This window comes from Anopheles cruzii, chromosome 3 (genome assembly GCF_943734635.1).
Source record: "Anopheles cruzii chromosome 3, idAnoCruzAS_RS32_06, whole genome shotgun sequence".
NCBI lineage: Eukaryota > Metazoa > Arthropoda > Insecta > Diptera > Culicidae > Anopheles > Anopheles cruzii.
In genome coordinates, this window is record NC_069145.1 from 2,268,228 (window position 1) to 2,290,040 (window position 21,813).

Here is a 21,813-nt window from a genome sequence, read left to right on the forward strand (position 1 = left end):
AGCTGAAGCAGGCATTTTAGATAACGACGGCTTCCTTTTACTAAATGGATGACCCCAATTCCGATTCAAATCGAAAGCAGCCCTAACCGTAAATCATAGAAACGCTCTCAATAAAATCATCGAAATGAGTGCCCTCAGTGCCACTCAAACTACCTCAGGAAGAGGATCTCAGGAGTGCCGTTGTTTACGATCTTTCGACGCCCAGAAGCTGTCAAAAATCGACCGATTGTCAACAGGCAAAGCAATAAACACGTGCAAAGAGAACGATTTTACAAAATCACATTAATAAACGATTGCAGTGAAAATGGAATCTTCGGCATTGATTAAGCAAGAGGATGGTGTTGAGTAAGTTCGTGTTCAATAAGGATTCAAAGGTATGATAGCGAATTATTTTCCAGAAGCGCAAAAATATGTAGACGGTATCTGTCGAACGATGATGCTTTGGAGCCTCTAGCGAACGACGATTCTGGACAATATAACCTCCAAAAGCTCTCCGAATGCACCGGTGCACAGGTAGTACATTTGTTGGAACACACAATTCACCCTGTTCCACAAGGAAGACTGTTCTATGAGACTCTTGTTTTTACAGATTGAATCTTCTACTGGAGTTCCATCGCATTTGTGCACGATGTGCGAAGCGCGTTTGAAAAAGATGAATCTGTTTCCCTGGCGATGCAATGAAAACAATGATTTGATCGATAGCCTTATCGAACAGCAGACCACAGTGAAGAATGAATCACAAATCACTCAGGAAGATCCCGACTACTCTGCCGAACACGCGGTTGACACAAAACTGTCAATTAAAACCGAAGTTTCCTCACAGGATACAGCGAAGGATTTGCACAAGAAGTGTTACACTGTTCATCAAGCCAATATGACATATGAATGCTGTGGCCACATACGTGATGATTTATTCGAGGCAGAGGACAATCCAATTGCAATCAAATCAGAGGACGAAGAGGTCGATGAGCAGCATCAGCTGCAAACACCGAATGATGTTCTGGATCATGAGCAGCATACCCAAAAAACAAATCTTTTGGAATCGATCTGTCAGGATCAGAAAGATCACCCTGTGACCATGGCAGACAATACGTGTGCTGATGATTCAACAGCAGAATCAATTAAAATCGTCTTGAGTCCCGGAACCCAGAACGCCCATAGTAAAAGCCATTCCAAAAACCACAAGCACCACTGCCCACATTGTTCGGCAACATATCCATTTTTATACATGCTGACGGTACACATCCGCACTCACACTGGCGAAAGGCCATACCAGTGTAAAACCTGTGACAAAACCTTCTATTCATCAAGTATTCTGGCACTTCATTCGAAAATTCACAATAAGGAACAACAGCATCAGTGTCCGTATTGTTCTTCAAAGTTCGCACAGTCATCTAGCCTAAAGAACCATATCCGCACTCACACTGGCGAAAAGCCATACCAGTGTAAAACATGTGACAAAGCTTTCCATTCATCAAGTATTCTGGCACTTCATTCGAAAATTCACAATAAGGAACAACAGCATCAGTGTCCGTATTGTTCTTCAAAGTTCGCACAGTCATCTAGCCTAAAGAACCATATCCGCACTCACACTGGCGAAAGGCCTTACCAGTGTAAAACCTGTGACAAAACCTTCTATTCATCAAGTAATTTGGCAGAACATTCGAAAACTCACAATAAGGACCTACAGCATCAGTGTCCGTATTGTTCTTCAAAGTTCGCACAGTCATCTAGCCTAAAGAACCATATCCGCACTCACACTGGCGAAAAGCCATACCAGTGTAAAATCTGTGGCAAAGCGTTCAGACAATCAAGCAATCTGGCAGACCATTCGAAAATTCACAATAAGGACAAACAGCATCAGTGTACTTATTGTTCATCAATGTTCGCAAGGCCATCTAACCTCAAGCTCCATATTCGCACTCACACCGGCGAAAGGCCTTACCAGTGTAAAACCTGTGACAAAACCTTCTATTCATCAAGTAATTTGGCAGAACATTCGAAAACTCACAATAAGGACCTACAGCATCAGTGTCCGTATTGTTCTTCAAAGTTCGCACAGTCATCTAGCCTAAAGAACCATATCCGCACTCACACTGGCGAAATGCCATACAAGTGTAAAGTCTGTGACAAAGCCTTCCATTTATCAGGCAGTCTGGCAGAACATTCGAAAATTCACAATAAGGACCAACAGCATCAGTGCCCCCATTGTTCATCAAAATTCACATACTCATCTAACCTAAAGATACATATCCGCACTCACACCGGCGAAAAGCCATACAAGTGTAAAATCTGTGGCAAAGCGTTCAGACAATCAAGCAATCTGGCAGACCATTCGAAAATTCACAATAAGGACAAACAGCATCAGTGCCCCCATTGTTCATCAAAATTCACACTGTTATCTCACCTAAAAAGTCATATCCGCACTCACACCGGCGAAAAGCCATACCAGTGTAAAGTATGTGACAAAGCGTTCAGGACATCAAGCAATCTGGCACAACATTTGAAAATTCACAATAAGGACCAACAGCATCAGTGTCCTCACTGTTCATCAATGTTCGCACGGTCATCTAGCCTAAAGATTCATATTCGCACTCATACCGGTGAAAAGCCATACCAGTGTACAATTTGTGACAAAGCGTTCAGGAGATCAAGCAATCTGGCAGCACATTCGAAAATTCACAAGAAGGGTGAAACTCATTAATTCTTTCGTTGTTCATTCACGTTTGGGTTAGAATAAGTTTGAACTTTGTATCTTTGAATACTAAAATGTATGAATTTGGCGATAGCAGTTAGCAAAAGTTCACAATCTGCAACGATCAGCCCAATAAAATTTATTTCCCTTAGAAACTGGGTTTTTAATAAAATAAGAAATGTTTAAATCAGCGGCCCAAAAAGACTTGGTGTGCTGCTTTATCTTCTGCCGTTCTCATGACATGGCCAGCCCATCGGTGAGCCGTATACGTCGCTACACTAGAGTAAAATCGTCGTGCAGTGCGCACAACTCGCTGTTGTAGCACCTTCTCCATTCCCTACACACATAAGGGCCAGAAATTATTCTGAGAATCTTGGCACACCGAATCACATTCAGCGATGTGTGTATGGGAATACTGGAATAATAAAGATTCTAAAAAACCCCAGCTTCGACCGTCTCGCCGCGAGATATGAGCGAAATAGTTTGCTCAGACCATAGAATGATCTGTTGGAGGTTCGTTGTTGGCTACCTTTGACCTCCGATATTATTATTGTGTTTAACGTAAATTTTGTACGCTTATTTTGATTAATCTCTTCAACATTTTAACCCAACACAAATCCGTGCTAACTATTGAATATAGCATCAAGCTAAAGGTTAAGGCGTGGAACCTTTCAGTGTTAGTCATCTAATAATTTAAATGACTCATCTATTGTTTAAACAAAGACCGGCTTCCATCGAATGTTCGAGGAATGTTGCCCGATTCCTAATGCCTGAACTACTTTGTGTGCTATTTCATTGTTTTAGCCCTGTTCGGTTTGCAGCGTGAGCATCTTCCCTGGCGTGCTACCCGTCAATGGCCACTATATCTCTTTTATATTCTCTTTATCTGAAGATAGTACTTTTCGGTGACCTGAAATCGAATTAAATGACTTCATTCGATGAATCAGTCCATTGATCCCTTTACAAAACTTTGCCCGGGGCGAAAATAATATATATGCGTTGCTATATTTGGTGTCTTTTCCCCGAAAAGACCCACATTTTCCCATTAGCGCCCATTGGAAGCAGTTCCCATTGGTGTGATTCGTTGGTTTGCGCACAAACCACAGAATCTGATCGAACGCGCGAGGTATCGTATGTCACCCGGAGGGCGCACAGCATAAACCGGCGACCAGCGGACTCGGATGCTGCTGACCCCCGAGTCCACTTTCCACATTCGTTCCAATCTCGCCCCGCGGAGTTTTCTCATGTTTCACGTGATGCAAAGCCTAGATTGGGCGACCGTGTCTCGGTCGCCGTCAACAAAAAACAAAGTCATCAATCGCGGCCAAGTCCGATCCCCGGTCGGTTGGTAAAATGTTTGCAAATTTTGCAAACCAATCGCACGCACACGTGTGTGTGATCGCCATTGCAGACCAACCGGCCACAGATAGAGAGAGAGACCGAGAGCACGTGCGATTTCACAATGCCCGAATGGCCCCCGAAGGTGGATTTTATGTTTTCAATCTATTTCACCGTCCCACCGCCGAGGGCACCACACGAGATCGAGATCCCACTCGCAGCTTGACACGGCGGCCGCGTCTGACGTGAGCACTCGCGAGATCGTTTCAAGATCGCTCGGCACTAACCACGGTCAACCACCGCAAACCCGGCCCGGCGCAAATCGCTAGATTAATGATGGCAAAATTGTGTTCATCAATTGAAATCGCCCGACCGGCCGTGCGGCCGTCAGTTGAAATGTCAAAAATGTTCCGCGGCGACGGCGGTTTTCGGGTGTCCCCTTTCGGCCAGAGGGCCAGCGCCAACAATGCTTCCTTTTTGTCCGGCCAGTCCTAATCTCAATCTCGCGGTCTGGGCTGCCGCGGTGACGGGACGCGTGCGTGTTTGCGTCTGTGGCGTGTCTCGAATGTGGCGAAACCCGCGAGATTGATAGCCATCAATCGTACGCAGTGGCCGCGGGAGTTGCTGGCCCGCGTTGACGCACGTGGAGACACAAATTCTGTGGTTCGCCACGGGCTGCCCTCTCTGGCCGGCGGCGGATTGCATCACGCCGTCAATCGGTCGTCGTTAGCCGTCTGTGGAAGTCGCTTCTTGGCCGCTTCTTCCCGAGGTGCCCGAGGATCCCCAGACGCACAAGAGGTGCTTCCTATCCACAGCGGTCCTGTGGTCCGATTTTTCTCACATCGAGTGCGCGGTCACATCAAACGGGGACCCTCTGGCGGGGCCCTCTTTGGCCCCGAGACGCACTCCCAATTTACGGCTCCATTGACGAGTGACCCCACCAGCAACAGAGTCTGTGTGTACCGTGCACCCATTTCGGGCACTCAGATACACAATAGATTAATTATGATACTAATTCAAGCCACGGGCCACCGCGGTGGGGCTGTTTTTCGGGTGTTCGGGCGGACGGGTGCGTCCATTGTTTCTTCTATTCCGTACTGCCAACAGAAGCTCACCCGACGCCAGACGGTCCGGCCCTATTGAATGCCGGACAGCTCAACAGTGTCCGGGCGCCCGGGCGTGCGTTTGATCTTTGGCCAAGTGCCAGCGACTTTCGCTTTCGACGCATTGTCAACGCGACACGCACCGTACTACTCGTGTGTGTGTGTGTGCATGATCTATCTGTCATTTACCAGGGGGGGACCCCCACGGTCGAGTTGGCCTGGAAAAGTGGGCGGCCCACTCTGGCAGACCATTCGAAAATTCACAATAAGGACAAACAGCATCAGTGCCCCCATTGTTCATCAAAATTCACACTGTTATCTCACCTAAAAAGTCATATCCGCACTCACACCGGCGAAAAGCCATACCAGTGTAAAGTATGTGACAAAGCGTTCAGGACATCAAGCAATCTGGCACAACATTTGAAAATTCACAATAAGGACCAACAGCATCAGTGTCCTCACTGTTCATCAATGTTCGCACGGTCATCTAGCCTAAAGATTCATATTCGCACTCATACCGGTGAAAAGCCATACCAGTGTACAATTTGTGACAAAGCGTTCAGGAGATCAAGCAATCTGGCAGCACATTCGAAAATTCACAAGAAGGGTGAAACTCATTAATTCTTTCGTTGTTCATTCACGTTTGGGTTAGAATAAGTTTGAACTTTGTATCTTTGAATACTAAAATGTATGAATTTGGCGATAGCAGTTAGCAAAAGTTCACAATCTGCAACGATCAGCCCAATAAAATTTATTTCCCTTAGAAACTGGGTTTTTAATAAAATAAGAAATGTTTAAATCAGCGGCCCAAAAAGACTTGGTGTGCTGCTTTATCTTCTGCCGTTCTCATGACATGGCCAGCCCATCGGTGAGCCGTATACGTCGCTACACTAGAGTAAAATCGTCGTGCAGTGCGCACAACTCGCTGTTGTAGCACCTTCTCCATTCCCTACACACATAAGGGCCAGAAATTATTCTGAGAATCTTGGCACACCGAATCACATTCAGCGATGTGTGTATGGGAATACTGGAATAATAAAGATTCTAAAAAACCCCAGCTTCGACCGTCTCGCCGCGAGATATGAGCGAAATAGTTTGCTCAGACCATAGAATGATCTGTTGGAGGTTCGTTGTTGGCTACCTTTGACCTCCGATATTATTATTGTGTTTAACGTAAATTTTGTACGCTTATTTTGATTAATCTCTTCAACATTTTAACCCAACACAAATCCGTGCTAACTATTGAATATAGCATCAAGCTAAAGGTTAAGGCGTGGAACCTTTCAGTGTTAGTCATCTAATAATTTAAATGACTCATCTATTGTTTAAACAAAGACCGGCTTCCATCGAATGTTCGAGGAATGTTGCCCGATTCCTAATGCCTGAACTACTTTGTGTGCTATTTCATTGTTTTAGCCCTGTTCGGTTTGCAGCGTGAGCATCTTCCCTGGCGTGCTACCCGTCAATGGCCACTATATCTCTTTTATATTCTCTTTATCTGAAGATAGTACTTTTCGGTGACCTGAAATCGAATTAAATGACTTCATTCGATGAATCAGTCCATTGATCCCTTTACAAAACTTTGCCCGGGGCGAAAATAATATATATGCGTTGCTATATTTGGTGTCTTTTCCCCGAAAAGACCCACATTTTCCCATTAGCGCCCATTGGAAGCAGTTCCCATTGGTGTGATTCGTTGGTTTGCGCACAAACCACAGAATCTGATCGAACGCGCGAGGTATCGTATGTCACCCGGAGGGCGCACAGCATAAACCGGCGACCAGCGGACTCGGATGCTGCTGACCCCCGAGTCCACTTTCCACATTCGTTCCAATCTCGCCCCGCGGAGTTTTCTCATGTTTCACGTGATGCAAAGCCTAGATTGGGCGACCGTGTCTCGGTCGCCGTCAACAAAAAACAAAGTCATCAATCGCGGCCAAGTCCGATCCCCGGTCGGTTGGTAAAATGTTTGCAAATTTTGCAAACCAATCGCACGCACACGTGTGTGTGATCGCCATTGCAGACCAACCGGCCACAGATAGAGAGAGAGACCGAGAGCACGTGCGATTTCACAATGCCCGAATGGCCCCCGAAGGTGGATTTTATGTTTTCAATCTATTTCACCGTCCCACCGCCGAGGGCACCACACGAGATCGAGATCCCACTCGCAGCTTGACACGGCGGCCGCGTCTGACGTGAGCACTCGCGAGATCGTTTCAAGATCGCTCGGCACTAACCACGGTCAACCACCGCAAACCCGGCCCGGCGCAAATCGCTAGATTAATGATGGCAAAATTGTGTTCATCAATTGAAATCGCCCGACCGGCCGTGCGGCCGTCAGTTGAAATGTCAAAAATGTTCCGCGGCGACGGCGGTTTTCGGGTGTCCCCTTTCGGCCAGAGGGCCAGCGCCAACAATGCTTCCTTTTTGTCCGGCCAGTCCTAATCTCAATCTCGCGGTCTGGGCTGCCGCGGTGACGGGACGCGTGCGTGTTTGCGTCTGTGGCGTGTCTCGAATGTGGCGAAACCCGCGAGATTGATAGCCATCAATCGTACGCAGTGGCCGCGGGAGTTGCTGGCCCGCGTTGACGCACGTGGAGACACAAATTCTGTGGTTCGCCACGGGCTGCCCTCTCTGGCCGGCGGCGGATTGCATCACGCCGTCAATCGGTCGTCGTTAGCCGTCTGTGGAAGTCGCTTCTTGGCCGCTTCTTCCCGAGGTGCCCGAGGATCCCCAGACGCACAAGAGGTGCTTCCTATCCACAGCGGTCCTGTGGTCCGATTTTTCTCACATCGAGTGCGCGGTCACATCAAACGGGGACCCTCTGGCGGGGCCCTCTTTGGCCCCGAGACGCACTCCCAATTTACGGCTCCATTGACGAGTGACCCCACCAGCAACAGAGTCTGTGTGTACCGTGCACCCATTTCGGGCACTCAGATACACAATAGATTAATTATGATACTAATTCAAGCCACGGGCCACCGCGGTGGGGCTGTTTTTCGGGTGTTCGGGCGGACGGGTGCGTCCATTGTTTCTTCTATTCCGTACTGCCAACAGAAGCTCACCCGACGCCAGACGGTCCGGCCCTATTGAATGCCGGACAGCTCAACAGTGTCCGGGCGCCCGGGCGTGCGTTTGATCTTTGGCCAAGTGCCAGCGACTTTCGCTTTCGACGCATTGTCAACGCGACACGCACCGTACTACTCGTGTGTGTGTGTGTGCATGATCTATCTGTCATTTACCAGGGGGGGACCCCCACGGTCGAGTTGGCCTGGAAAAGTGGGCGGCCCACTCGCGATATGCGTGACCACATATTAAATGCCCCCCGGGAGCGCTCGCAATAAACGCGGGCAATGGTCCGCCTCACGTCCCATCTCGCTCTTACACACGAGGGATATTATGTAACACACACACAGTTAGCTGGACATCGGCTACTTCGATGGCTAACTGCAGCAACCGCGACGACGCACAGCATGCCTCGCGATATCCTCGCAAAAAGGTTGTCGAAACGAACACACGGCGCGCCGGCAGCGCCGTGTTCCTCGGCTTTTTTGTTCCCTTTTTTCGCGCGGACCCCCATCGCCATCATTATGTCGCGCGCTGGCCACACAGGGTTCCTCGCCATTCTGCGGCATCCCTACACGGGTCCCTCCCCGTATCAATAACTTAATTCCAATCAACACGCCGAACCGTCTTTATCAACGGCGTGTGCCAGAATACCGAAGCCCAAAGGCTGGACCACCGCCGTGCCGTGGCCACCGGTTACGCAAATTTTCAATTGAACCACCGTTAGTCGGCAGATCGCATCGTCAAGGAAGACATCAGCTATTATGACGGCGCTTCGCCGGTGACCCAAGAATGCTCCTTGCGCCTGTCAGCGACCGCGAGTGGCAGTTCAAAGGCCGGACTCCTGATGGCGGCGGTCAGAAGGCAGAATGTGTGACAAATGCAGACCACGACAGGCCCCGTCCAAGGTCCGACAGCATGACTGGGCGCGCGCGCGCGCGCGCATCCGAACCGAAGCGAGATCCGGCGCGAATCCGAAGCCAACTCCCGGGTGGCTTGGTGGCAATATGCAAAACCAGGCACCCGGCCCCGGCTCCGGCCCTGGTGGTCGTGGCCGGGAAGTACATAAATTACGACGCTTCGCTAAGTGACAATAATTGATTTCCACCATTTACACGGATCAACTGGTCGTGGTCGGTCAGCCGGCGATCGGTCGGCCCCGCGAGAGATTAATGGCAGTTGAATGAGTCGCTCAAGTGCTGGTGCTGCTGCTGCTGCTGAGGACCCCCCGGACCAGGACAATACGGACGATCCGTGCCGTGGACGACGGGACTTCTAGTATGCGCCGATCCGACGATCGCGTCGCAGATTTTCGCTCGCAAAACGCTCATAAAAGAAGGCCCAGTCCCTGTTTAGTGATGCATCTTGCATGGCTGGCGGGCTGCAATCACTGCCACACTCTCGAACCCAGCCAGCCAGCCGGTCAGCTTTCGTCGGCCAGCAATATAATTGTAGCCTTGCCACGCCGGGTGGAGTGATTGCCCCGCCAGCGTAACACATGTCTGTGCCTAATGGGCTTTTGATTGGCTGATAACAGCTACACCTTCCGTGAGGGGCTGACGGACTGTTCTTTTGGGGGGGAATTTAATTTCCTGCACCGCAGATAAACTCCTCACGCCGTTTTGATGCGCCCGCGTGTGTGCCATTTCCACGAGCAACGCAATCGGCGGAAGAAAGCCGTGCGAATCCGTCACCCGAAAAACATATGTACCGACATTGCAGCGGCTCTATGCGTGTGCAGTGTGGCCGATAAATTTCTCTCCCGACGACGATCCATCCGACTCCGGTGAAACAACGCTGTTCGGGTGTAGTCTTTTTTGTACCACCCAGCGAGGCACGGCAAAAACATTAATGAACATGGATTGTAGTTAGTGTTTTTTTTCTGTCCGATTTTCTCCCACATTTGTAACGCTTCTTGGCACCGGCGGGCCCGGTAATGAATGTGGTGTATTAAGGCAGCAGCGTGAATTCCAATTCCCGCCGTTCTTCCAACGATTAGCGTACTTTTTTCCTCCCGTCTTAGACTGGGTCCTCCTAACGAGTGGCCTTACGTGGGCTGGGAGCACGTGTGGCGTGTTTGCGCAAAACAATACGCAAGTCAAATAGCGCCAACCGCTGCTCCTTGTCATTTTTTGCTTTTGCTGTGTGTCGCTGCTCCAATCCGTCTAAGGTCAGGCCCGGTGTTAAAGGTTACCACCACGGCAACCGCGTGCTGTGATTATCTCCGTGGGCCCGTGGGTCTGTGCCGTAAGCCCACAAGATTGTGTAGATATTCGCTAAAACAATACTAACACAGCGGCGATCGTGTAGGGCATGATTTGTTATTCATGCGCACGTTGTGTTGCTTCCAAACTTTGGCCCGGTTTGGTGAGGCATACGAAATGGAGCGATTCGGTATTTTTCAGGGTTTATCTCGGTTCGGTTCGATGACAATCTTCTCCGTGTCCGGCTAACAAACTGTTTTCTGTTTGTTCATTTTTTTAAATAAAGCGCATAAAGCGTTTTGCAATGGCTGCGCAATCCGAAATCCTTTCCGTTTGATAGTTAATTATTGAGATATTCAATCGAGGTTTTGGAAGTTCACTTCAACAGGTTTCATCGCGCCCAAAATTCAAGGTGCTTGCGTGTGAAGTTGTTACATTTAGCTTGATTCCATCTCTTCTTCATCTTCATTCTTCCATTCCCATCTTTATCGTTGATTCATCTTTCCATTGTTACTTGGCTGTTCCGCCCAACTATTTGGAATGTTTTGTAAGTTTGTCTGAAAAGAAAAAGAAACAAAAAATAATTATTTTTGCGTGAATTTCAAAACTTTGTTTAACATATTTCCGTTGATCCGATTTGCGTGCAATATGCATCGTTTTGTTGCACAACTTCTTCCTTATTGGCGAAACATTTTATTTTCTAAGCAATTCTATTTTCATCCTCTCTTGATGACAATTTCTTATCACTCAGGAAGTTTGGCAATGCAAGATAAAGTTAGTAATTGCTTGGTGCAAGCTCCGGACATTTAATCTTCCGAACCAAGTGAGTGAGTCACTACAGACGGCTTCTGTTGGCCTATTTCTGGTCAATCGCTAGCTTCAAACAGCCCAAGTTGACGGTAGATCTCTGAATTTTGTGTTTCGCCATACGGTAGCAACTCATAATAAATAATTCCTTTCACGTCCACCAAATACACAGTAGAAACATTAAGGTCGTTAGGCCAACGTTCCTGGCTCAGTCTGAAAAAGTAATAGATTTCCTTTTAGCCAAACTTGTACTCGAAAAATTAAGATAACACATTTTGCAAATTAATCAATGAATCCGATGTTGCGGTTTCCCATGGCGCATAACTATGCGCCTTTTAATGAAATCGTCTGAAAATGAATATGCTAACTTTGGTTGCTGTATATTAACAGCGTATTAAACTTAAGGGCAGGTTAAGCGTCGCTTCACGAACTATACGCACCTCAGAGAAAGTCCGGTTGTGCAATAGGAAGCAAAAGATCCGCGGGCTAAACGCGGCATATTTTCCCGTTACACGTTGATTAATTATGCACGGCCCGCCATTTTGTGGCCATCGCTTTTGACAGCATTGCAAATCGGTCTGTTAACACCTTCGCCATGGCACCGCTGCTCCCATTTTGCTCCCGAAAAGGACTCGTTTAGGGCTCGCCCCTCAATCCGGGCTCCGGGCAGGTACGGATGGTGTCCTGTGAGGGGAAGAAAACAATTAACCACGTGATAAATCGAGCAATCCACCCGTCCGTCACATACCCCCATTGCGCGCCGTACCCGCGCAATGAGCATTTATCATTTCGCGGATTCCGCGCGTACGCGATTGTCTAATTAGTCGGCGGCCATTCTAGGCAGTCGGGCCGCCTCTCGATACTCTCGATTCGAAGGCAAATCGGTGGCTGCAGCATAGAAACGGCCCACGGGCCGTTGCCGCTGGTGACTAATGAGCAACAAAGAAGAAAAATGGCACCAACCGCCGGCCGGCCGAATAAAAAAGTGAGGCGTGGTGCCTCTCGACCGGACATTCCAATTCGAAGTCCAGCGCGCCCGGGCTGGGGCGTCGATTTATTTCCCAACCCACGACCGGGCCGGCCGGTACATTTATTTCGTAATCACGACTTCAGATTGCAGGCCATGCATCATGCACCTCGCACCATGCGCAACTGCGATCGGCGGGCTGTGTGCGTGTCAAAGGCTAAGAAGTCACTACCCGTGTCCGATCTGGCGGCGATCAGCTGCGGCTGAACGATCTCGATGACAGAGTACCGGTGGGGTGCCCATCGATTGTCCGTTGTTTGCCACCGCTCCACAACGGTGGCGCAGTGTGAGTGATGGCGGGGTGTTGTGATCACCAGCGCCCTGAAGGAGCACGCTGACAGGCGCACCGCACGCTACGCGGGGTTTGCGACATCTCGGGGAAATCTAAGCGCGCTAGCGATGATCTGGCGATGAGCGAGTTACGCCGCCATATTGGGCCGGCCTGGGGAAGCAAGTTTGTAGTGTCCTGCGCGGGGTCGGACATTCAGGTCAGCTCACTCGAATCCGTCGAGTCCATAGCCGCAGCAGCCGTTCGAAGCGCGCCAAACAACGTGTCCCATTCACGCCCGCCACCACATGTTACCGTGCCGTGTGTGCCGGAGTTCTGGGCTCGCGATGATCCAGAGAGAGATCGAGCGGGGGGCGAAGATGTAAATATTTGCACGAACTCTCCGCATCGCATCGGCGCGCGTTTTCACACGCCGCACGCCGCAAAACCTGTAGTGCACTTGATCATCAGCGCGCGCGCGGGCCGCGATCAATCTTCGTGCGGATCGTGCCGACGAGCACTTTCCCAGGGCGGCCACACGGGCCAAGCCCGGACAAATCATAACGAAGATCTGCCGCCTCGCCCGGCATAGGGTAGCGTTCCGCGGTCGCGAAGAGAATCGTTTGCATATGAGCGAAATTGCGCCGGGCCAAATTAGAATCAATCAACAGGCGGCGATAGGCGATTCGTCACAGATCCGGCCAGCCGGGGTGGGATCGGGGTCATGCGATTCCGATCGATGCGGCCGTGCGATGAGTGCGTCACGTTCCGTTCCGGCAGAAGAATTAACTGTTGACCGCGCGATCGGCGTGTCAGGCGTGTGAACGGTCGCGGTGCATCTCGGGACCTTCGGGGGCTGATGAAGATGGAGCCGACCCGACGCGGGCTTGCCCGTCCGTTCCGCTTCCAGTGTGCAGCGGGTCAGAAATCACAAACTCGCCCTGACACCGGCCGAGGACGAGACGTGTGTGGTAGGATCTCGTTTGACAGCTCCAATTTGGAGTCATCTTACACACTTCTTGTCGCAAAACACCAGGACACGGTGCATCGGTCCGCTCCGATGCGGTTTTCGGGCTGCGGTGGTCAATTCGCAGAAACCGGCGTATCGTCTTCCCGAAAACATGACTTTGGGGGTGCGCCCCCAGGCGGACGCACTCGAGCGTAAACTCGGCCTCGAGCGTTAAAACATGTGTCCTGCCAATGGACCGTACGGGGACCGGCCGGGAGGATCATGCTAATGGAGTTTTGGGGCCGCCCGGCTCCGAGCCAGGGGGTACTAAATGCACATGACACTGACAAAATTTTATGACTGATCGGGCCGAGGATGATATTGGATTACTCGGGCGCGCACCGATGGCTGCGTCCGGCCCAACCATCACGCTGGTAGTCTGTCAAAAGTTTTACGAATCACCCTGTCCCGAATCAGAGTGCCCCGGCGTGAAGCGGCTTGTTAGGCGGTCGATCAAAATTAAAGCCCAAATCCTGTCAAGCGTGAAACTGCAGCATAATGCAGTAATTAACTAGCTCCGCTCTTGTTCTCGGATATTAAAATTCAGCCCTGAGAAAAGGGGGGGCTTACATTGTTGCCACATTCATCACAGTCGGCCTCGGCTCAGCCGTCAAACCGAAACACCAGCGCCATCTACCGGATGATCTCGAACCAGAAAGAGCAAGGGCTGGGGTTGGTAGAGAAGGGGGGTATTATCGGTGATAGTAACCCTCTCTCCCTCTCTCCTATCCCTTCCTGTCTTTCTCGCAATATGACTAAATTCTACTCCCAGGAGCGCGTAGAATGGGCCTTTCTTTGCGGTTTTTGCCATCGGCAAGAGGTCAAACCGTTACGGTCCGGTAGGTGCGGTAGGTCCGGGGGTGTGCGCGTCCCGAGTGCGGCAGTTAATAAATTCACCTGCTGATCGAACGCGCTCCTGCCGTGCGCCGTGGGTTCGTGCTGACCGCATGACTCATGCAATATTTATATCCTCAATCAGGCTGCTTTGCATAAGCTCGATGCCGTGTGGCCAACCAGCGGCCCGGTGCAGCCCGTGGCCGGTTGCCATCGATAATCGCCACTCCGGCGCACCGGCACCCGGGGGCCGAACTCTTCGGACTTTCAGAACTTCGCCAACCACGCCGCGTCGCGTCTTATCGAGGGCTGCGACCGGACCGGACCGAACATATGTAAATATTTCGTTCAACCATTGCGGCCCTGCGTGCGATCTTTTGTTGGGGCCGGCATTGGCCACCGGCCCACCAGACCATGCGATGCGATGCGGTCACCACCACACCGGGAGGGGTGTAATTGGATTAGTATTTGCTTCCCCCGATCCGATCGCCGTCGCGCGATCCAAGTCTATAGTGCGCCGAGGGTAGCCTTCGAGAAACGAAACTACTTCACTCTGCCGTCCTGGGGTGCGCTGGCGCATTCCATCCCGGCGCAGGGCCACGCTCCGGGCGGGCATCGACTCCGTACAGCGCACAGCATGCCCCGTGCCCGAGGGCAAGTGCACCGAGCCCAAAACCCGATCCGCATCGCACAATCCGAACCGGGTGAGTTGGGATCGGAATCGAACTGCTTGCGCCAAATATGGCACCACTAATAGCGACACTCATGCTGCTGCTGCTGCTGCTGCCGCCGCCGAGGCCGCTTCGCACAACACAAAACCCCGACGTCAAATAAGCGACGCCGAGCGGGTCGAGCGTCTCAAATCGGGCTGCAAAAAAATTATGCAAGCCAGAGACCCGAGGCCCGCTGGGCTGGAGAAAGAATTTCATGGTGAATTCCAGAGCCCAACCCGGAGCCGCTCGGGGCTTTATGCTGGGGCCCCGACGTTTGCATACAATATGCTCCGGGGCCGGACCGGGCTCATAATGGTTTCGGTGAAGTCATTAAATAAATTAACTGTTTTTGTTTAACCGATGGCCACCGGCACCCCGATAAAAGGAGGTTGCAGGCTGCAGACTCCTTCTAGGGGTGACATTCGCGTGCTCTGCTGTGGTCATCCGCGAAGTCCACGCCAAAATGGTGTGACTTTCCGTCCGGCGTCCTCCACCACCGATGACGGCGGCCTATTCTTTGTCTCGAAGCGAATTATTGGCGTCCGCTAGAGGACGCCGAATTTGCCGAAACTTTCTCCCCGGGAACCCCCCCTGGGGACAGCAAACGTTGCCGGACATCCTGCGGACCGCACCGCCCCCGAGGGCAGGCCGGGCGCCGGCAGACCGATGGCTTCCGGGCTGGGCTCGCCAGCGCCCGCTCATGAATAATGCAAATCGCGAATCGCGCGCCACATTCTGGCGTCGGTGAAGGTCAAGATGGGTCGGCCAGAAACCGGGCCAGGCCTCCGGGACATGGCCGGGACGAGCATCGCAGGAAAGACGCACATTTCCGGTGAAGACTCCGTCGGTGTTCCGACACCTGTTCCTGCTCGTCGGGACTGGAGATGATGTATTTATTTCGACGACTAATCGCCGATGGCCACCCAGCCACCCACCCACACGCACACACACACACACACACACACACACACACACACACATTAGGAGGCAATTCCGATTGATGATAAAATCACGATTTATGATTATTTGTTCCGCGCCGGCCCCCGCGAGACCAATAAAACCCGGCGCACCCGGCCGGCGGCCGACTGGCGGAGGGGATGAGTTCGTGTGTTGCGACTTTCATTCCCATCACCACCCGACCAGTTCCCGCCCGTGCGTCCCCGCCAGCGAGTGATGATTGAAAACCCCGGCAGTCCCCAGCCCGGCAGATAATGTTGGGTAATTTGATGTTAAATTGTTTTGTTAAATCATTTTTCTTTCCCATCGCGGGACAAAACAAGTTCTCCATCCCGCGGGTGGGCCCCCTTCGTGGAGAAATGCGGGAAAATTATACGACTTTGCATGGACTGGCGCGGAAAATGAATTAGGCAAAAACGGAGGGAACGCGCGCGCCGGGCGCATGTTCGATGCGCCCGGCGATTGATTTCCCGATTGAGGCCCCCACCAAGAGTGGCATTTATTGGCTGGCTGACTGGCCGACGATTGTTGCTTCGCGTCGATCCACCAATCAGCCTAACCCGTTTCGCTTGAAAGCCTCCCTCTCTCTCTCTCTGTCGAGGAGATGGTACTTGGGCCCTCACACAGCCTCGTTCTCTTTATCTCCTGATACCGTATTTCCCATGCATCAGACCCTAATTAGGGTTCGTTTTTTGCGTCGTCGTCGTGAAGATGTTCCCGGTTCCCCCGGGTGGGTTCGGGTAGGGCCTTCGCGACCTTTTTCTTCGCATCCTCCGGTACTGATTAGGGTACGTATTGGTTAATTATCACAATCCCTCCCAATACCGACCTAAATGGCATGGGCATGGAAGAAAGTACCCCCGATTTATGGCCCGACCACAACCTCATCAGGTACCGACCGGCCGGCCGGGGGTATCTATTAACCATTGCGGCCTCGCTCGCGCGGGTCCCCGAAACGTTGACGAGCTAATTGATTGCATACTTGTTCCGTCATTTGTTGGCCATCGCCGTCGTCGTCGTCGTCCGTCCGCTCGAGGACCGTCGTTTGCATACCCCGGAGAAGAGCTCCATGGCGGAAATAGTACACCTAATTGAAACACCTCGAGCCGCGCGGCGAGAAAACACGGGAAAATCAAGCAAACTGGGCCCCGGGGGCCCCAACCCCCCACCCAAACCGGCGCCCTTATGACGATTTACGATTTGTCATAAAGCGGCGGACGAACGAAATTCCCTCCATAAACCTCTCCCGGTTCCCCCGGCGCGCGCGTAAACGGCGCGCGCAAAGGGTTGCAGATCCAATCCGTCCGATCCGATCCGTCGTGCCCGAACATGCCGTTTTAAATCAGCTGGAAATTTATGTTTTCGCGTTGCGACAGGTCTCGTCTCCGGCCGCGGGGGACCTGGCGGTGCGCATTCCGGTGACGCCGGGGGGGCAGCTGTCCCTGGTCCTGGTGGTGGTGGTGAAAAGTCGTAAACTCTTCTCTCTAGGGCTGCGCTGCCTCACACGCATCAAGTGGTGGCCTCCGTGGAGTGGATTGTTTCTGCCAGGTCTCCGGGGTCCGCAAACGGCCTGACCACGGACAGGTGGCCTGACCGAAGCCAAAGCGGAGGTCGGTCCAGCGCGCGCACATCGTGATGTCGTGAAAATCTGCTCCATTAGCGAACGACATCGTGGTGCTCATCAGTGCAGTACAGTTGGCCGCCGTGTCTCGCCGGTTGGCCACTTATAAATCTTGATTCTCGCGGACCCCGACTCTAATTTAGCTCCGTCCTCTCGGTCGCAAGATGCTCGCAAAAGAGCGGCCCCGAAACTAAACTCTATTTTTGGAATCACTAAAACCCACCAGCCATCCAACCAACCGATCGAACGTTTGTCAACGAGATCGCGGGGCCTCCCGATTGGCTAATATAATGGTAAAACGTGGCGTCCGCAATGAATCCGGCGTAAATGAGCCACCCGGCAGAAGACCAGCCCGAGAGCAGAGCTATAATTTGCAATCGTTAATTCTTTCAATCACCAGTTTAACCATAAACCGGGCCGAACCCCTTAATCGGGCGCCGGGAGTTTCTGGGCGTTCGGTATTCGGCTCCACCCAACGCCGGTTCCGGAGAAAGCATATCCGGACGATGCCGGACCAAACGAGACCCGGCAACGGCACTCGCGCTACCTACCGGCCCCGGACTGGCCGGCAATTATTAGTTTTCGAACCGGAATCGGAAATCACGGCGCAAGCGAAACGTCGGCTCGGCTGGGCGTTACGCGTAACGATCGATAGAGATGCTTGTTAATTATAAGGTGGAAACGGTTTTTGAAATTTAAGACGTCAGACGAAGCTTTGGAAGGCTCACATACCTGGTGATCACAGTAGTCCGGAGGCTGTATCCGAGGCCTTAAGCAGCAAGCATCATTCGAATTACAGCGCAGTACGACCGTTACAGATGACAGTTCCAGTTCATATTTATGGTCATTATGAAGATGACATTTCGCACTAAAACAAATTGGGTGATTTTTGTGGTGGATGTGATGATGGAATGATGGATCTTATTTCCAACTCCTAAACCTTGGCCAATCGCAATGAAATCGACCTTTTTCTTAAAAAGATGGTGACTTGTGGCTCAAAAGGTGGCCAAACCAGGACTAACGGCCTGGAAGGTTCTACTGTGTATTTGGTGGGACTTGTAAGGAATTATTTATTAGCACCTCAAACGACTACCGCATGTTTCTCCCATTTCAAAACTTTCTGAACATCTTTAATAAAGTATTGAATTTCACGCAAAACAATGGTTTGCTTTTTCCCCAACCAAGTAATTTAATATGTTTGTAATTGGATAATTTAATATGTTTATGTTTCTTTCACGATTATGCTCTTTAACATGCAACATTAAGTCATTTTTATTACTCGTGTGTGATGTCAACAAACCATCCGCAAATTATCAGTAAATCTGAACCACATTTGCTAGTTCCGTGGCGCACTTGTTACATGGCAACCCTCGGTTATCTCGTTAAGTAGCTGCACAATTTAGCAAACCCTTTTTTCCTGGTCAGCAACACTGGCCGGTGGCCCGATAAGATTCCCGGTAATTTGTGGGCAATATAATTAATTTGAGCTTATCTCCCAACAAAAACGGAGACCCAACCGGTGACCCCCCACATATCAGACCCCCGCCCCCCTTGCATTACCGGACCGAGGGCAACAAAGTTTCCGAGCCGCCGATCCGATCAGATGTGGCGATAGTTGGAATAAAATTTAATTAGACTCCGTCACCATCGGTGACGGTGAGGAAATTTATGGGACAATCGACTCGGCGGAGCCTTCCCTCACAGGACTAACGTCGGGTTTTTGCTGCAATTAAAACCACCACCATCACTCTCTCTCTCTCTCTCTCTCCCACACACACAGACGACGTGCGACGGTGGCCGATGCTGAAGATCGAGATCAACTGGGGCACCGATCACCCATCACCCCAGCCCGTTGGAGCGATAACATTAAGCCCGTAATGATGATGGTAAGTAGGAATTATGCGCGCCTCCGTTTCGTGTCTAGCCACCCCCGGTTCCCCGGGCACTCCGCCAAGGGCACGCAAAGTGGTCCGCTCCGCGCTCGAGTGCTCGACAAATAGGCAAACCGATCAAGGCCCAGATTAAGCACCGGCAGGCTCCGGCAAGATCGGAGGAATCACTTTCGGACTGTTCGGATGTATGTACGGTTCCCAGGCGTGATCGGTTCATAAAGAGGCTCTTTCTGTGCCGTGCCGGTGTCAAAGCTGTTTGTTGCTCCGGTTTGTTGATCGACAGCTCGAACCGCTCCGCGGCGCTCAAGTGGGGCCCTTCTCGGGTGGAAGGAGCCGGGCGAGGATTTGCAACATTTTAGCCGACGCCATAGAGCGCCCCTCTCGAGATGATCCGGTTTCGAGCAGCGGGCCTGGTGGCCGCGATAAGGAAATCGATGAGTCCCGAAGTGAGCCACCCGTGTGTGTGCGCCGTCGCCCGCTGATGGATTGGTGCGGGCCGGGCCGGGTTCGACTTTGGCCATCATTAATCTTCGCCGATTCACGTGCTGAAAGGTGACGCGAGGCGATGCTTTTCTCACGATGCCCGCACTTCGGCCTTCGAGCGGAGACATTGTTGCGCCACGGCCGAACCGCCATCGAACGCGTGACGGATGGATATGGAGATGCTTTTCACCGGCGAAACAGTCAACAGGCGGCCTTAGTTCCGGGACTAATGTAATTACGCGCCCGAGTACGGCACCCCACCTGACAGAAGACGGATGACACCGGTGGCGGTGGCGGCGGTGGCGGCGGCGGCCGACACTATGGGTGTCCGTCCGTCTAGTCAGAAGGTGATGTAGCAAAACTGCAACACTCTTGCCCGGCCGGCCGATACGTAGCTCGAGCCGCGTGCCCCGAGAAGCCCAATAAAGCTGTTAATGGCCCTCAACGGCCGACCGATTATGATTATTATTAATTTTCCTAATTTTCATAATTCGATAAAGCTCCAGCCCAGATGCCCGGCCAGATGAAGTGGCTCCAATCCTCGGAAAGCCGCTGGCTGCCGGACGGGGGCCTCTGCGCATCATCGTTCGTGTCGGTTGGTTCAAGTGGCCGCCGGGGCCGATTCGGGAACGTCTTCCGCGCCCGATAATAACACTAAAAAGAAACATCCGTCCATAAAACCCTCAAATCACGCGCGTGCCTCCGGTTCACGATGTCGCAATTACTGTTTATGACATTTGCGCCTCCTTCTCCCGCCTACTTCTATTGGTTCTTTCTTCGGGCTAGGCAGCCAGCCCCGTCTTCGTTCCATTGTCCGGCGGCTCTCGTCGATCGAGTTGCGCGACCGGATGAGGAGCATCGCGGCGCAGTCGCAGGGGCCCCAAATCGAGGGGCGTTCGAATGTCGAAATGATGACGCGGGCGCAGCGAGCATTTGGAGCTTGGGGCCCCGACGCAACACACAGAAATGGCACAATAATGTGGGAAAAGGCCAATCTTCGTCGGCGGGGGGCTGGGAGTCGGGAAGGAACATTACGAACAATAATAATGTTGACCGTTGGGAGGGTGGTGAAAAAAAATCATAATCAATTTCAATTATTCGCTCATTTATCAAATTGTTGACCCTCACGATGCCAATCAATCCCCGGTGTGGGGCCAAGGGCCGATCGCAGCGATGGCGATCTCCGGTGATGCAGATGGACAGCTCGCACCGCAGGGGGATATCCGATCTCCGAATTGGTCAGAAATTGTCCAAACGACATTAAAATTTTCCCAGACTGCCACCCCCAGAGCGAGGGGCAACATAGACCCCCCGGTGACCACCCCCTAGATTTCGGCCAAGACGTCACGCATCGGACCCGCGGGGAGACCGCGTACGTACCGCGATCGGAGTTGAGCCTCGGACTTCGAACCGATGCTCGATAGGACTCCATTAATCATGGCGACAGCGGGCACTAGATACTGCTGGGGCCACCCATACGGCCGGGGTCAAGCTCAATTGCAAGGACCCCCCTCACGTGGATCGCGGCCGCGGTTTATGACAAATTTCTCAATTAAATAAACCGTGCGGGCGCGCGCTCAGCTCAGTGTTTTACTTTCCATCCGGACGGAGGGACCCACCACAAACACCATCATCCATCAATGGTTGGACCCACCGCGCGGCAACGCAACGCAAAAGTGCGTTGCGCACTCCCCCACTCTGAGCCCCCGCAGTGCCCTCGCTGCTCCAGATTCGCTCCGCCTCGTGGCTCCGGCGATGGTGGCGATGTTTAACAAATTGTGTCGTTAACATTTTTA

The 21,813-nt window shown here is 51.8% G+C and overlaps 2 protein-coding genes across 2 annotated transcripts in view; both read left to right on the forward strand.

Annotated features, from left to right (window-relative positions):
* Nucleotides 1-335: 335 nt before the first annotated feature.
* LOC128274734 (zinc finger protein 121-like) lies at nt 336-2,479 on the forward strand (the record flags this gene model as incomplete). The annotated part of the gene is made up of 4 exons (XM_053013031.1): nt 336-345; nt 1,659-1,814; nt 1,995-2,158; nt 2,246-2,479. Coding segments are annotated over exons 1-4 (564 nt in total), but the record flags the coding sequence as incomplete, so codon positions are not given.
* Nucleotides 2,480-2,936: 457 nt separating this feature from the next.
* The window catches only part of LOC128274741 (zinc finger protein 239-like), a 46,126-nt gene continuing 27,249 nt past the window's right edge, over nt 2,937-21,813 (forward strand). The window contains exon 1 of the mRNA XM_053013040.1: nt 2,937-2,951. Coding sequence (XP_052869000.1) covers nt 2,937-2,951 — 15 coding nt within the window. The remainder of the gene's footprint in view (nt 2,952-21,813) is intronic.